Below are 15,669 nucleotides of genomic sequence, written 5' to 3' on the forward strand. Positions count from 1 at the left end.
TCCAGCTGCTGCTTTCCAAGCTACAAGCCCCCTCCTGAATGAGCCGGACCAAAATGCTCTGGACCCCCCATGGGGGTGTGTGCTGGGGCCAGGCAGGTGCCCAGGGATGCAAAAGTGGGGGAAGGACAGCAGCCAGGAGGGGGAAGAGGAGGATGGACAGGCTGTGGGGGACCACCAGCCCCGTCCCCCAATGCACAGCCACAGCGTGGAGGGTGCTTCACTGCCCAGGTCCCTCTACAACGTGCCGAGGGGTGTCCTGACCCCCCTTCCTCTTCCTCTGCATTTACCCAGTGAACCGCTTTGATGAAATACCCAAAGGCCACCAGTGGGCTGGTAGCCTTAACCTTCTCTTTGGGAAACCAGAATGGCTATAGAAATCCCGGGAATGCCTCCCTGTGTCCCCAGTAGAGCAGGGGCAGTGCCCCTCCACACGGCCGAGAGACGCTCTTGCCCCAGATTTTCAGCGCCCCTCTGGAAGCCTGGCCAAACCATGCGGGCCTCCAAATGAAACCCACCGCTTTTGTTTAACATTTGCTGTACTCAGTGATGAAACGATGATGGATTACTTCATCGTGGTTACTAGCGTGCCAGACTTCTTTTTTCAAACACACAATAGGAATATTCATTTACTGCTCCGACGACGAACGCTTTTATCCTCCTTATATAGTAACAACGCTGCACCAAAGAGCGAGTTTCATTTGTCACTGATACACTTCACCATCCCAGCTCACGGCCCCACGGTTGGCAGGTTATTCACAGGCGTCCCGAGCTTCTCTGATTTATTATCAGCCTTTTCCAACTGATCCCACACTCGCTGCCATCTGGCCACCCCGCCTGGGGGGGCACAGCATCATTCAGGGCACTACGAGAGGGCTGGGGTAACTCTCCAAGGGGGAGAGGGGATGCAAAGCTGGGGCTGCTCCCTCAGAGGCAAGAGAACGAGATGCAGGATGGGGATGTAACGGGATGGTGAGGGGGCCCGGAGCAGCAGCACGAAGGGACTATGCCTTCAAATCCGAAGGTGGCGAATCCAAAGCGGATAAAAGGAAGCATTTTTTTTTTCACTCCATGCTTAATTAGGCTGCCACAGGAAAATGCTCAGGCCAAAATTTAGCAGGATTCAAGAAGGCATTGGGCATTTATGGGGATAACAAAAATATCCAGCTATAATAGCGGATGCCAACACAAATTCTGGAAGGGATATTAAGCCTCACGCGTCAGGGTGTAAACCTATCCCAAACTCTCAGAAAGTAGGGAGCTTAACACAGGGGCAGATGACCCACATATGCTACCGCTACCACTGCCGCCTCGCTGCCGGCACGGCCCCGCGCTGGCCGAGCCACTGGCTGGACTGTCCCCGGAGCCTCGTTTCCTGCTGCCGGCAGCGCCTCTGAAGAGGGCTGAGAATTTCTCTTGGCAATTCAGCCCTTTGCTTGTAGCTCCCTGGGGCCGCGTGTCTCCCAGGGCTCTGACCTCCTCCACCTCGCCTGTCCCCTTGCTTTGCCGGCTCATAACAGCCTTATCACTTTAACCCAGAGGCAGCCCCTCTGGGTAAGGGTCTGTGCGGACCGCAGGCACATCCCCGGCTGGTGTGGCGTCTTCCCACAGCTTCTTGCTTCCAGCCAAGCCCCTCGTTTCCCTCTCAGGTCACTTGTTGCCCAAATGCACCTTTGACTCCTGATTTCACCCCTCCTGTTCCCCATTTCTGCTGGGGCCGGTCTCCAGCCTCTGAAAAGGGCTGCTCAGCTCCGGCATCTCATGGGTGCTGCACGTACGCAGGCACGGCCCTGCTTTCATGGGCATTGCTCAGGTGAGTGCTGGGTCATGCCTCACGCAGAGCCATCCTCACCCGCTCCCCATCAGCGGCAATTGCTGTACTGCCTGCTCTTGGCCAGAAGAACCTGCTGTCACCCCCAGCCCATCAGTGGCCACAAGCCTGGCACGGCTGCAGCCCAGGCTGGGGTGAAACTGCTGTGCTGTGGTACCCGGGAGCTGGGTGCGAGCACCTCCATCCCCGCCGAGGATGGTGCCATTGCATCCCACGTGGGTTGTTAACAGGACGCCTGTGCCTCTCCAGTCCCTGCGAGATGGGATGCTCCTGAAACCTTGGCCACTGTGAAGGATCAGAGATGGCTCAGCGTGACCAGAGGGGAGCCTGGAGCTCCCCTGGTCGGGGGCCAGGGTCTCCCGTGCTCGCTGCTTGCGTGCTCACCACCCTGCCGAGGGCAACCCCGCTGGGGTCCTTTGGATCTCCCCTCACTGCGGAGCCTTGCACCCACAGGGGCTTCCAACTGGAGACATTTCTGGAGGGCATGAATCAGCTTTTCACAGCTTGTTAAAAATCTTGATCCTACCTCTTGTTTTCATGCCTTTCAAATCAGGAAATGAGTTTTACAACTTTTCCAGTGGGGCACAGCTGGTGGCCAGGGTCGTAAAGCTGAACTTTATAAATATCTCTTGTTGGGATCAGGGGAAGAGCATTAAAAAGGCAGAGAGAGAGAGAGAGAGAAGGGAAAGGAGCAAAGGCAATAGAGAAGCAAGGAAACCTCAGTGAAGAAGCCCAGCTCAACGCCGGCCATGGCCATGCGGGCGCAGAAGATGGGGTGTGCTTGGGGCAGGCTTTGCCTCCTGCTCTCCCTCCTCCTACAGCTGCCAGGCTCCCAGGCCAAATGCTACTTCCAGGCTAAAGGTAAGTGGGGAGGTGAGCCGGGAAGATGCCGATGGGAAGAGGAGGCCTCAGCTTTCCCCGGGGCGGCAGGGCTCTGCCCTGTGTGCCTGCGAAGCAAGGAAGGGACTGCGCTGAGCTCAGGAGCACGATCGTGGGCCAGTGATGAGTGGAAGGAGCAGTCTATAAACCACCGAACAGCTCCCCAGGGCTCTGGCTGAGAAACAGCTTGCTGGGCCATGAAGAGCTCCTGGCAGGAGCCCGGCTGGGGCCGAGCATGCATGTCTAGTAGCAAAGGGAGGAAGGCTGCCCATCTTTTCTCTGCTGCCTCCTTCCAGGGCTGCAGAGATGCTCAGACCTCAAGAGGCACTGGATATGCCCTCTCCAGGGAAGCAAGAGCCACTTTGCCACTGCCCCTGGGGCAGTGGGGAGAGCAGCAGGGTATTGCTAGGAGAGGATGGATGGGAGCATCACCCTTGGCAGATGCCTGGGCATCCCATACCTGCAGGGTGGCGGAGAGGCCAGCAAGTATCTTCTATACCATGGGGCGGGTGGGAGGTCATATTGTCCCCCCTGTCCCCTCTTTGAGGGCAGAGGGGTGCCAAGGAGGCTCCCACACGCCCCGGCGCAGGCCCATGCGTGCTCATCGCCACCGTTTCCTTTGCAGCTCCCTGTGAGTACGAGGGGAAGCAGTTCTCCCTCGGGGAGTCATGGCTGAGCACCAACTGCCTGCTCTGCACCTGTCTGCACCCCATCGGCGTGGGCTGCTGTGAGACGTGAGTGAGGGGCTGAGGGGCGCTGGGGGTGGGCTACTGCTGGTGATGCTGCCCTTCCACGGCACCTCTGTGCCCGCAGCGGGGAGGAGGTCGTGTGGGTCTGGTGGCTGCAAACGCAGCGGAGCAAATGTCAGAGCCCCAGGCGGCTGCGGGATGCCAGGCGCTGGGGGACAAGGGGCAGAGGTGGGCAGGAGCCCACTGAGGTGCTGAGGGTGGCGGGGTGAGTTGGGGAGACAAACGTAGGGGCCGGGGATGTCTCAGCACAGCGAGATGCCAGGAGCTGTGGCCCAGCCTGCCTGAGCTGGCCTGGGAGACACCCCGGCCGGGGGGGCTGGCAGTGGAGGAAGCCACCCAGCCCTGCCAGCAGCCCCCTGGCATGGACCAGGGGGAGTTGATGGTGCCGTGCCCTCTCCTGCAGCACCCAGCACCCCATCGACTTCCCCGACTGGTGCGAGGCCCACTACGACTCTCAGACCTGCCAGATCTCGGTGGTGCAGAAGGCCAACCCCAGCCTGCCCTGCGTGAAGAGCATGGAGCACGAGTGGGACTCGGCCGGCACCCCTGAGCCGCTGAGCAACAAGGTGCTGGGTGCGGGGCTGAGCAGATAGAGGCTCAGCAGCACCCCGCGCCCCCCCGGCATCATCCTCCTTCCTCCAGAGCACACCTCCCGCATGCTCCAGACCTGCCCCATCCCGTAGAGATGTCACTGCCGCCACCTTCGAGGGAAACCACTATCCACACACTACGGTTCCGAGTTAACATTTACACCCCAGCGCTGCAACGGGTGTAAGCTTCCACCTTCAGCTTCCTGAACCGAACCAGGGCCCCCTCCCCATGAGACGCCCTGCGCACCGTGGGAAGGCAGATCCTCCGGGATCTCTTCCCAGGTGGGCAGGAAACCTCCAGCTACTAAAGAAAGGGGTACGGGACCAAATTAGTCCGCATCACAGCAGTCTCATACTCCCGCATCCAGCCTCAAGCTAAGCAGCTCCCTCCTCCCCACCCCGAGACCCCCGTCCCCCTGCACAGCAGCCGCTGGGAGCTCGCTGGGGAGCACCACTGCCCTTCGCACAGGACCCACACACCCCGGCCAGCCCCTTCTCTGCGCCGGAGCGCGAGGGGCGCAACCCACCTCTGGAACCACTAATGCCCCTGCTCCCACAGCTCCCGGGGTCGGAGGGGATCCCCGGCACTGCAGGCCAGCCCTGGGCAACACTGCAACGGAGCCAGCCCGGGGTGGGTGGCACAGTCCCCAGGAGAGGCCCCCATCCCAGCTGCAGGGGAGCGGGGCGGGGAGCCGGGTGCTCTGCTAGGGTTCAGGGAGCTGAAGCAATCCGCATGTGCCAGGGTGGAGCCGGCCGCCCTGGCAGCCTGCCCCAGCTGGTGCCATGCCCGTGTTGTGCAGAGCCTTGTGTAGATGTTTCTGTTCTTGCAATAAAGATATAAACAAAGAGGAGGTCTCCAGCCTGTGACTGTTGTGCAAGGTGGGCCATGTCCACCACCGGGAACAGTGCAGGAATAAGGCTCCTGGGAAGGCCAAGTTTTGCACATTCAAATGTTTATTAGATTGCCATGCAAAGAGGAAAACTCTTCGCAAGGTTTGGTAGAAATGGGGAGCTGGCTGTTGAGCAGGGAGATCTCCATCCCAGCTCCTGAACACACGGCACGCATTCACTCCAGCTCCCCGAGGATCCCGAGACCAGCAGGATGCCTTTGCGCCCAGGAGCGCAGGCAGAGAACAGCCCAGGCGCTCAGTGCTTCTCGGTTTTGGACCACCACTACTGCGCTTCCACAGCACGTGGCCGCATCCAGGACACCAGCACGTGCCGGCAGCGCAGGGCTGGCCTGCCAGGACCTGCCTCCTCCGGGTGAAGGTAACGGGGGCACCGGGCTGTGTGCATGAGACACCCCTCACAAGAGGCAGGACACGTGCCAGGGCAGGAGAGCAGGCTCCCACCCAGCCCAGGTGGCCAGTGTGCCTCACCTGGACACCAGACCTCTGCTTGTGGGGGTCTCTCTGTAGGGGGGAGGGCCTTCACCCAAGGCTGGTACGGGGCTTCATTGGAAGAGCTCCCCTCTCCTTTCCCTGGGCTGGGCCTTTCCCTCGTGGAAGCCCCTCGTTGGGTAAAGGCACATCGGGCCGTTGCCTGGGAGGCAGATTTCTTTTTGGCGAGTGCTGGGACTCGCACCTTCACCCAGGCAGGAAGGGTCCAGCTCCCAGCTGAGGGCTGCAGCACAAGACACCGCAGCAAGCACAGCGCTCCTCCACCCGCAGGTGGGACGGACTTGCCCAGTGTCCACCTGGGCGTTGCAGATGAACCCATGGGGACACTGGGATGCGCGCGCTGCAGCATGCCGGTGACAGTCCTGCCTGCCATTCCCACCGGCGGCACGCGCTTGCAGCACCGCAGGCCCCTACCAGCTCTCCGCGCTTCAGATGGTGATGGAGTTAGTGCTGGAGAACTGAGATACGTAGGAAGCCAGGATGGGGTTGGTGGGAAGGACTTTGATGGGCAAATCCCAGCTGAAAGTGTCCACTTCGATCTGCTCCACCCCAGTCCAGGTGATGGCCTCCGACTGGCTCCCACGAACCAGGCAAGTCCCCGCCGACTCCCCAGAGGTCACAAACTCAAAGTGCAGCCTCCACTTCAGGGACACTGTGGGCAAGAGGGGGGTCAGCAGCCAACACCACAAGGGACAGGGACAGCAGCTGTCTCAGCGCTGGCTGTCCTGGCAAGGGGACACGCAAATAAGCCCACTCACGCAGACCAGCTCCCTCCCACAGGACACAGCCCTGCTGAGCAAGAGCAGGGCTGGGGACATCACAGTCCTCCTGCAGAGATGAGCAGGGGTGGGTCCCTTCCCTGGTGGCCACTAACCGATGTTGGTGGTGAATCCCGGGGTAGAGCTGAGCGGGATGGGCAGGCTGAAGCTGCTCTGGGCCGTGTGCAGGCAGGCCTCCTGATGGCGGGCGTGCGTGCTGAAGGAGACGGGCTGCCCCCGCCGGCGCTGGAACTCCTCCTGGATGCTCTCCTCCGTCTGCAGGCTCACCGAAAACTGCAGGGCAATCAGCAGGGTGCTCGCTCTCACAATCTCATGCAGCCCTGGCACAAAGCCCCGGGGCCTCCCTTTCCCAAATGTGCTCAGAACTGGAGCCCTTCCCCACCTCACACCCTTAGGGGACCTTAGCTGGGTCCCACAAGAAACCCTCAGTAGACACCCCACAGCAGCCCAGTGTCACCCCAATCCCTTCTTCCTCTCCCCCACCCGAACACCCTGCCTCTCACCACGCTGACCCCGAAGCCAGCACTGACCTGCAGACATGGGATGTCTCCTTCCGAGAAGTTAAAGGTCCCAATGACATCCTCTCCGATCTTATACACGGTCTTAAAGATGCAGAACGTCCCCACCTTCCCACGAGTGTTGCTGATGTTATACAGGTCTGTGGGGCAAGAAGACGGGGGGAAAGGGCTGCAGCAGGATGAGGCTGTGCTCCAATACAGCGCTCTGGGTTAATCACAGAGCCCAGCAGACATGACCCCACGCCTGCTGCTTGGGTGTGAAGGACAGGCCCTGGAGACGGCATTCCCTTTGGGAGATGCCTGCAGTGAGCAAGAGCAAACCACACACTGGCTGTGATATGCTGGGGAGAGGGTCTCTCTGGCTGAACGAGGAAGAGCCTGAGACTGGCAGGGAGGAGCCCATGGGAAACTCTGACCCAAGGAGGCCCTGATGGAGCTGCTCCACAGCCCCAGTCAGAACGTTGCTTTGCCAGCGAGAGATTTTTGCAGCGAGCCCTGAGCCCTTCATGCCCAGGTTAGGACAGCAGTTTCAAGCAGGGGATGAGACCTACGCAGGCTGCGTCGGGAGGTGGCCACCATGAGCAGTTCTGTTGCCAGGTCTGCCAGGCGAGAGTCTTTCTTCAAGCCCTCTTCCTCCTCCAGGAAGGGGTTTGAGGGCGCAACCGCCTCATCCTGTGGGAACTGGTAATCCTTGAGCCCTGGGGAGAAGGCGAGAGTGTCAGCGGGGCAGGGTGCAGCCAGGCCTGTGTCTGCAGGGAGGGCAGTGTGTGGCCTTACCGTGCAGCACGAGGACACGGAAGGGAACGCGCAGGAGCTTGATGGGGGAGTTGACACGCTGGCAGCCGATGGTCAGCTTGTACACGTACTTCACCGACTGTCCCCGGAAAGAGGGAGGGCCGTCTATGGGCAGCGTCTCACAGTACGAATCTGCAAGGAGTGCAGAAGATTGCTTTCCAAGGCCAAAAGGAAGATCCTGGAGCTGTCGCTCGCAGGCTCCCTGCACCGAGGGTTAGGAACAGCAGCGGGGCTGAACTAGGGACAGTGCCTGGTGCTTTCTGCTGTCTCCTCTTTCCCACAGCAGGCCAAGCACATCCCCGGCTTCCCTGCACCAGCGCACTGCTCCTCACATCACATGCGCCGTCATCCAGACATTGCTTCCAGCACATACAACCACACACACAAACTCTGTCTCAAAAGAATGTGAAAGATGTAAAATCCAGGAACACAAACACATGAGAGCTAAACTTACTCATCACGAGTTCAACCTGAATTTGCCTCTGTGCACACCGCTTTCACGATGCAGTCACACACTGCGGTTTCCTCAGGGCCCTGCCCCATGTGGCAGAGAGGTGCCAATCAATACCTCATGCCTCTTTTGATACTTGCTTTACACAAACCCCAAACTCAGCAACAAAAGTAAGTTTCTTCCTGTGTTTTTCTCTGAACCACCGGGTCTCAATGGCCAAGAAACAATTAAGAGACCTTCACAACAACCTGTGGCGTATCCCCTTTGACAGACTGATGACTTAGACTACAAAGCCTCTGACTCCAAGACCTCCGAGATGCCAGGGCCTGGCTTTACACCACATTCAGCCCTCTCAAAGCCCCTTGGCCACCACACAAACCCCAACACTTCTCAACGCGGCGTGAACACTTCTGCAGCTTTCCCAAACCGCACACTGTATAATAAGAAAGGCGCAAACAGTGAACTGTGGAAAGTCTCCACCTCTCTGGCTTGCCCACCGTGACGCAGATACACCCTGCCAGAGGAAGGGCAGCATCCTGCTGTGAAACCACAGATCCTTCCCCAAGTCTGGCACATCTGAAACATTGAGGCTTAGATTAAAAGCTAGGGTTACATTTTAAAAGTAACTTCTATATTTAAAATAACACAACTGGAAGGAAGAAAAAAGCCCGTGCTAGTGTGTAGCACCCACAGGCCGTCACACCTTAAAACACAAGGCTGTCCCATTGGATCAGGGTGCAGATAAAGCTGAGAACTGTCCTGACAGGGAGGAAAATCAGGTATTTCCAAGGAAGGAAGCAGACTGCTGTAACCACCTGCACCAGGCTTAACAAGAGTGCTCACAAAGACCTTCATGCCCAGTGAGGATAATCTGAGCAGGGACCACTGCCATCTGAGGAGGATGGGCGGTTTGCTACCTGGCACAGGAATGCTGACACTCGGGAAGTCCCAGCTTCCGTGCATATCCCAGAAGGAAGCACATTCCTGGTGCTACAGATGCCTTCCTTACCCACCCGCTGTACCCTCTGGCTGGGCTCCCGGCCTGTGTCCAAGCTGCTTCCATTTCCTCCCCTCTCGGTGATCTACCAAATATTTAAAGGTATTACAAAACTGGAGAGGAGGCAAAAACAGCCACAAAAATGACTTGAGGGCTTGAGAAAATGTTTTATGGTGACAAATTTGAAGAGGTCAGTCTGGGCAGTGTGTCAAAGGGATGGGAGGTGGGTCAACTTCAACATATAGGCACCATTACAAGGGGAAGATATTGGGGAATAAGCTGGTCAGCAACTGAAAACAAGGCCTTTTATCAAGAGACAGCCTGACACAACCTCAGCTGTATGTGCCAGCTCTGGCTACAGTTTAATAACATACTACTTTGCTGAAGCAGAATTAAGATTTCTTGGGGTTTTTTTTGCCTTTCCAAACTGTGCAGCAAAACTCCAAACTTCTGAAAAACAGGAAATGAAGAATTAAGATACACACCCACACAGCCTTAACTCTGCCTCCACGGAGCTGGCAGGAGCCCCCAGGAATGATCTGCAAGTGTGCCAGCTGCAGTCTCGCGTGAGAGGAGCAGCACCGCAGGCCGACGGGATCGGTGTGAGCAGCCTGGCAGAGCCGGGGCTGTGATACGGGGGTTTCAGTGCTAAAAAGCCCAGTGCCATACACAGCGGCATCGCACGTGACACATGCAATGGACCTGTGCGTCACACAACCAAGGGGAAAGGCTGTAACATACAGCCAGGGAACCTCAAAGTGTAGAAGAGTTTGTATCCTTCCTATGGAGCTGCATCCAAGCACAAGGCAGATGCAGGCTGCTTGTGCCTGTGTCACCCAGTGGCAGAGCGGACACACACAATACAGTATCACTGGGAAGGACAGACTATCGCTAGCTTAGCTGGGAGCTGAACAGCTTCTGCCTGCAAAGCCAGCGCACAAGGAAATCCTCTCAATCCATCCCAGCCACCTGGAGGTTGGACTGTAGTTACTGATCTGCTCTCCCAGACACTGCTGAGCCTGCTTGAGATGCTCTAGAAAAAGGGGCTTCCCCCGACTCTGGGGGAATGGATGCTCCAGCTCCACACCTGCCAGCAGCGAGGACCACAGGAGAATCCAGGCGAGCCTCAGGCCAGCTGAGATTTCTGCCGCCGCCTCCTCCTCCCTGGCATGGCCGCTTTCAGAAAGCACAGGGGACCTTGGCTCCGATGCGGCAGGGCCAGTTCCCTTCCCGCACATGCTGCTGTAGAATAATAAGTAAATAACTAAATGTGCTCAGATGATAGGCTTTGCAGTTTAGGAGGCACAGCTCCAGACAGCACTGCCCCACCCCGCTAACCACCTAGCCAAGCCAGCTTGGTTTCACCCTGTCTGCCCTTCCCTCCAGTCAGGCCCCTCCAAGCCTAGAAAGGCAGGAGACCCCAGCTTCAAAACCAGCATGTCACAGCCTGTGGCTCCTTGGTCTCACTTGCAGCTCTGCCCTCACCTCCCCAGAGCTCAATGCTCCAGCGGAGCCCCCTCCACCACAGGCACTGCCTCTCCGCCCCCTTTGCTCTGTGACTTGAGAGGTCTCCGTCAACCGTTCCCAGCAGATCCCTAGGACAACCCGAAGAAGCTGTCCACGCGCAGCCTGCGATGCCTGTGCTGGTTATGCCCTGGTTGTGCTGCCACTGGACCACGGGCCGCTGGAACGTAAAGGAGATCCAACACAAACTGACAGGCTGGGTCATGCAGCCACCAACCAGGAGACAACAGCACGTACTGTATTTTCACAGCTGTCTACTCAGGTAGAAGAAGCTGCCTGGAACAACAAAAATGAGTTGCTGCAAATTCCTTGTGAAAAGGATGAAAATTTCTCTAAACAGCAAAAGGGAAAGTAGTAATGAAGGAGAGCTTAAAGGGGACCCACTGGAAGGACACCGTCCGAGGGCTTTAGAGACATGGAGAGCTTTGAGCAGAGGAGATGAGAAGTGCTCTTTTACAGCAGGAAAGCTAGAACAGGCAGAAGACTCTCTGATCTCCAGGACAGCCACAACCTGAAGAGGAAGCATGGACCTTCGGAGGATGCCAACCTAAATCCCAAGAATACTCCAGTGTGGCTGAAGAAATAAAGGTAGGGAAATGCAGGTGTGTGTAACCGTTCCTTCAGCTGCAGCCACGTATTTCAAAACGTTCTATGCCTCGCAGTTACACAACAGACCTGTGGCAAAGAACACGGGCCAGGGGCAGGACTGAGGGACACGCTGCGGTATACAGCTCTCATACGGTGGAGAACAGACTCTGGACGATGCGGCAGTTCCTTAGCACTCACAGTCCCACCAAAGCACCTTGCCTTCCGCGGGCACCAGGGTCTCCCACTTGCAGCACTCAGGTCTGCAAAGCCAGCTTGGAGCGCGGGGCTCCCCAGAGGCAAGCTCTCTGAGCTGAGGAAGAAAAGACAGGACTCACAGGACTTTGACTCCCCGGGATCCAGTCGCAAGTCACAGAAGAGAATCTTTGGTGGCGTGGACAGGATACACTGACCCCGCTCTCCTGGAAGAGAAGAAGAACCACGTGAATGCTGCCCAGCCTCGGGGCCCAGGCCAAGGGGGGCACTCACCGTGCCCAGGCCAGCCGGGCCTTACCCTCATGGGGAGGAATGGGGAGAAGGGGTCGAGGGGGAAATATCTCATGCCCAGTCAGATCACGAGACATTCCCAGAACAGCTGGGCAGACAACCCTCATGTTTTGCTCTAAGCTAGCGCCACTTTGGTCTCACTATTAACAAGGCCCTGCAGCAGCCATCACCAGGGAATCACACAACGAAAGTCACATGGGCTTCCCGCTCGCTTCTACACGTGCTGGCCTCAAGAGACACGTTATAGTCTGCTTGACTCCTGCTCGCTGTGCTCTCACCGTCCCTACCCGGGGTTACAGGAGTAGCACTCACCTCTGTTGGGGACAAAGACTGTCTCGTTCTCCGCCTGCACGTCGTGCTTGCTGCCATCAGAGGGAGGGAGCGCTACCCGGTTCTCGCTGGCGTGAAACTGGCAGTGGATCTGGGCGCTGGCCCACGCCAGCATCTCACTGAGAGCAAAGAAGAACGACACTCGTGTCTATGCTTTAAACCTGGATTACAGCAGGCATGAAGTGACATGCAGAGCAGCACTCAGGTGATAACGCAACCATCAGGGAAGTGGGCAGACTCAAAAGCAAAAAATACCTGCAGCCTGGGTTCAGCTGCCCCTGCCCACGGCACCTGGCTGCCCCAAGCTCAACACTTCTCAGGGCAGGCAGGGCACAGCCGTGCTCCCTCCCCACAGCACTGTCCCCCTCAAGAACAGCAACTTCTGGTTGCGTCAGACCAGAGAAGGACGCTTCTGCATCCTTCATAAGGACCTGTTTTCTCCTCATGATGCAAGGGATTCGCTGATGGCTGTAGGGGAGGCGAAGGTGTCATTTTGCCCTCTCTCTGTACAGCCACAAGGACTGGTTGCATCCAGCGTGTAAAACAGTCTCATGGTTTGGACTCTGCTACAACCTCAGCCATTCCACAGGGCATTTCCCATGGCATTACCGACACCTTTCCGTCTCCAAAACACTCACCTATTTTTATTTCAATAGCAGTCTCGTTAATTTAGCCAGTGTATGGTTCCTCTGGTGTTTTCTAACATCATGATCCGATTAGTAAGCACTGACACCAGAGTTTTAGGTGGCACAGGGATTTTTTGTGACACACGGGTATCTCTTGATGTGACACATCAGAGCAGTTAAACGTCTAGATGAACCAGAGAAAAAGGCGTGCTGCATTCGTTTCAGCTGACTAACAATGAGCTATTTGATCTTTTGTATGTGCTGGCTGCTTTTACCCAATGGCTGCTTTTACCCAAACACGCACTGCTTACTCTACCCAGTTACTTCTAACCCCGCAATTGTAATTCTCGTATCTTCAAAAGTACCAGCATGGCTTTTCCATAAGGGCTGCCATAAGGTTTTCTGTCGTAAGGTATTTGCTATATGGAAAGAGAGAAATGCTCCTGCTTAAGAGACAATGTTTACTAATTTTATATAAGCTTAGCATGACTACAATACCTTCAAACACCGTATTTTGAATCTTCTTTTTTTTCCCATTTATTTTCAGTATTGCCCAACAATATGCCACTGGATTGTTTTCTTTTTTTTAACGAGACACCCCAACAAAATTAGCACGTGCCTTCCTACCAGCAGACCTGGCTTGTCCAGCTGGCAGAGCGCGGAATGATCCTGCACTGGTGCTGAGGTTGCTTCCCTCCTCTCTCACCTCCCCCTACAACTCCTGTAGCCCACAGGAGCCACGCTCCACGCAGCCTTTGGGCAGAAGAGCTTTGTTTCTTGTACGCCTCGTACACCACAATCAAACTTGCTTGCTGCCATTTACTTACTGTCCTTCGGTTCTGTCCCTATGCTTGAAATGCGTGCCTCTCAGTTCCTCCACCTGTGCCGCAGCTTTTGCTAGCCCTGAAAGCTTCTTGTCCCCGACAGGTCTATCTGCCTGTTGCAGTGACTGTGCTTTGATCTGGCTCTTGCCTTTACGCAACCCACAGCTTCAACTTCCAAACCACCAACCTATTTGGTGTTGCCACTCGTATGACTTAGCCAGGTCCCGTCAAGTTTGGTCACCTGCTTTTTTATTTTAAAAACTCTCCTTTTTCCAAGAGGGGGTTTTCTACAGACCACGACACACCTGAATTTTCCAAATGACTGTGCTGCGAACCTCCAAAACCGCTCCACCTGGTACCTTTGCAGTCCCACATGTTTTGGAACCGGGAAAAACAGCACTGTCACTGCACAAGACAAAACTCTGGAAAGCCAGATGCTTATGCCACAGCTGAATTTGAAAGCTGAATTCAGCAGGCAAGAGGAACCAGGAAGAAAAGATGGAAAGCTAAGGAAGGCAATAAACGAAGAAGCCCTACAGCAGTAATACAAGAGACTGCTTTGCTGCTGCTGAGACTGCAAGCACTGGACGTGGGTCCAGCAAAACAATCATGTGTGCAATGTGTACTGGTGATAACAAGATGCTGAACCTGACAGGGCTGGAAACGGACACTTCCCAGGAAGGGCTCAAGATGAGAAAGCACTCTCCACCCCCTGGAGAATCAGACAAGGCCACACACTCAGCGGACGTGGAGGCTTTGGGTGACTACTTATGATGTGGAGTCACCCCTGTGAGCCAATATAGGAAGCTCCCATCTTCTCACATTTCCTCAACACCTATTTCGGGCACAGTAATGATAAGGGGAGATGCAGCGCTCAAAGGCTGGGCCGCAGAAAATGCTGCCACAGAAGGCTGCCTCTTTCTGAGTCTAGGCAGCGCTCGCCCCTTTGCCTGCCAGTTCTGGAGGCAGGGATCACACTATGTCAGCACACTGCTGGACAGAGAGAGCTCCTTCCATAAACGTAGGAAATAATGACGCTGTCTGGATGTTGCCCTGTGAGACCTCACCCTGGTGTAACTAGATATCCCGCTTTGACAGCCAGTTTGGCTTCATTTTCTGCCAGTAACCCTGTCGCTGAGGGCACACCTGAGGGGCAGTTAAGAGTATCTCTAACTACATAATTTTTTTCTCGTCTCTTTCTTGGGGGCAGAAAACCAGAATAATTACCTCAGTTTCAGCCCTGAAATAGCAATGGCGCAAAGCACCCTTAAGGGAGTACCTCAGGCAGGGAAGTCACCAGTGGCTGAGCTGGCACCATTGCCCCACAACCCACCCATGACTACATCTGGCTGCTCAGGAGGGAGGGAGGGCCATTCCCTCTGGAGGGACCCTGACAGCTCTGCCACTTTGAGGCTTCATGCACAGAAGGGCCCATCGGCACAGGCCGCCCTACCTGCTGGCGGAGGTAGACGAGGCCGATAATGGGTTGGTGAAAGTGATCACGCACTCCAGAACCTCCCCTGCCAGGAAGACGGGCCCACGGCCCAGCTTGGCCAACACCTCGATCATGGCTTGGACAGCCCTGCTGCACACCTGCCAAAAAAACTCCAACAGTGGGCATGGAGAGAGGGCTGGGCGCTGTAACAGAGGGGGAATGGCAACAGCCAGGCCGGGCACATGCACACGGGGTGGTCAGGGGGAGCCCCAGCTCTAGACACAGCACACGGACATGTGCAAGGTCAGGGACAGCCCTGGCCTTGCACGCACGCACACACGGGGGCAGAGACAGCCCCAGCCATACACACAGACACACACACACGCAGGGGAAACACGCACAGCCGTGGCCATACGCATACATACATCCCCCCTCCTCCCTCAGCTCCACACAGCCGTAGGGGGGGGGTCAGGACATCCTGCGGGGGCTGAGGGACAGCCCTGCCACCCACAACCCGGCGGGCTCAGGGGCGGCCCCGACCGCAAACACACAAACGTAAACGCCCACCAGAGGGGCCAGGGACACAGAACCGCACGCCCCCCGCAGCCCCCGCCCCAGGCCGGCCTGGCCCCACTCACCGCCCCGCACAGGCCCCGCTCGCCGCCCCGCGCCACTCCGGGCCCGGCTTCCCCTCAGCCGCTCAGCGGCTCTCCCGACCTGCTCGGCGGGGCTCGGGGCCCGCTCGGCAACGATCGGGCGCCGCTCGGCAGAGCTCGGGGCTCGCTCGGCAACTCTCGGGCGCCGCTCGGCAGCGCTCGGGACCCACTCGGCAACTCTCGGGCAGTGCTCGGC

The 15,669-nt window shown here is 57.0% G+C and overlaps 2 protein-coding genes across 2 annotated transcripts; one reads left to right on the forward strand and one right to left on the reverse strand.

Moving 5' to 3' along the window:
- The first annotated feature begins 2,577 nt into the window (after nt 1–2,577).
- On the forward strand, nt 2,578–4,049 carry LOC143173063 (prostate-associated microseminoprotein-like). Its single transcript, XM_076363046.1, has 3 exons — nt 2,578–2,689; nt 3,333–3,441; nt 3,860–4,049. The coding sequence occupies exons 1-3, from the start codon at nt 2,578–2,580 to the stop codon at nt 4,047–4,049; spliced, it is 411 nt and encodes a 136-aa protein (XP_076219161.1).
- A 933-nt stretch (nt 4,050–4,982) lies between these two features.
- Nucleotides 4,983–15,526, reverse strand: RGP1 (RGP1 partner of RAB6A GEF complex). The gene is made up of 9 exons (XM_076362319.1): nt 15,456–15,526; nt 14,836–14,975; nt 11,915–12,051; nt 11,434–11,517; nt 7,521–7,670; nt 7,295–7,441; nt 6,756–6,883; nt 6,321–6,498; nt 4,983–6,098 (listed from the first exon to the last, which is right to left on the reverse strand). The coding sequence occupies exons 2-9, from the start codon at nt 14,949–14,951 to the stop codon at nt 5,875–5,877; spliced, it is 1,164 nt and encodes a 387-aa protein (XP_076218434.1). The 5' UTR covers nt 14,952–14,975; nt 15,456–15,526; the 3' UTR covers nt 4,983–5,874.
- Nucleotides 15,527–15,669: the final 143 nt, after the last annotated feature.

Source organism: Aptenodytes patagonicus, chromosome Z (assembly GCF_965638725.1).
Source record: "Aptenodytes patagonicus chromosome Z, bAptPat1.pri.cur, whole genome shotgun sequence".
Taxonomy (NCBI): Eukaryota; Metazoa; Chordata; class Aves; order Sphenisciformes; family Spheniscidae; genus Aptenodytes; species Aptenodytes patagonicus.

What these genes read in the sequence shown, in the direction of transcription:
- LOC143173063 (XM_076363046.1), top strand. Translation starts at nt 2,578, where the DNA reads ATGGCCATGCGGGCGCAGAAGATGGGGTGTGCTTGGGGCAGGCTTTGC. An exon ending in ATGCTACTTCCAGGCTAAAG is followed by an intron (nt 2,690 to 3,332) that starts GTAAGTGGGGAG and finishes TTTCCTTTGCAG; the next exon opens with CTCCCTGTGAGTACGAGGGG. An exon ending in GGCGTGGGCTGCTGTGAGAC is followed by an intron (nt 3,442 to 3,859) that starts GTGAGTGAGGGG and finishes CCTCTCCTGCAG; the next exon opens with CACCCAGCACCCCATCGACT.
- RGP1 (XM_076362319.1), bottom strand. Translation starts at nt 14,951, where the DNA reads ATGATCGAGGTGTTGGCCAAGCTGGGCCGTGGGCCCGTCTTCCTGGCA. An exon ending in TCGTCTACCTCCGCCAGCAG is followed by an intron (nt 12,052 to 14,835) that starts GTAGGGCGGCCT and finishes CTTTGCTCTCAG; the next exon opens with TGAGATGCTGGCGTGGGCCA. An exon ending in GGGATTCACCACCAACATCG is followed by an intron (nt 6,099 to 6,320) that starts GTTAGTGGCCAC and finishes TCTTGCCCACAG; the next exon opens with TGTCCCTGAAGTGGAGGCTG.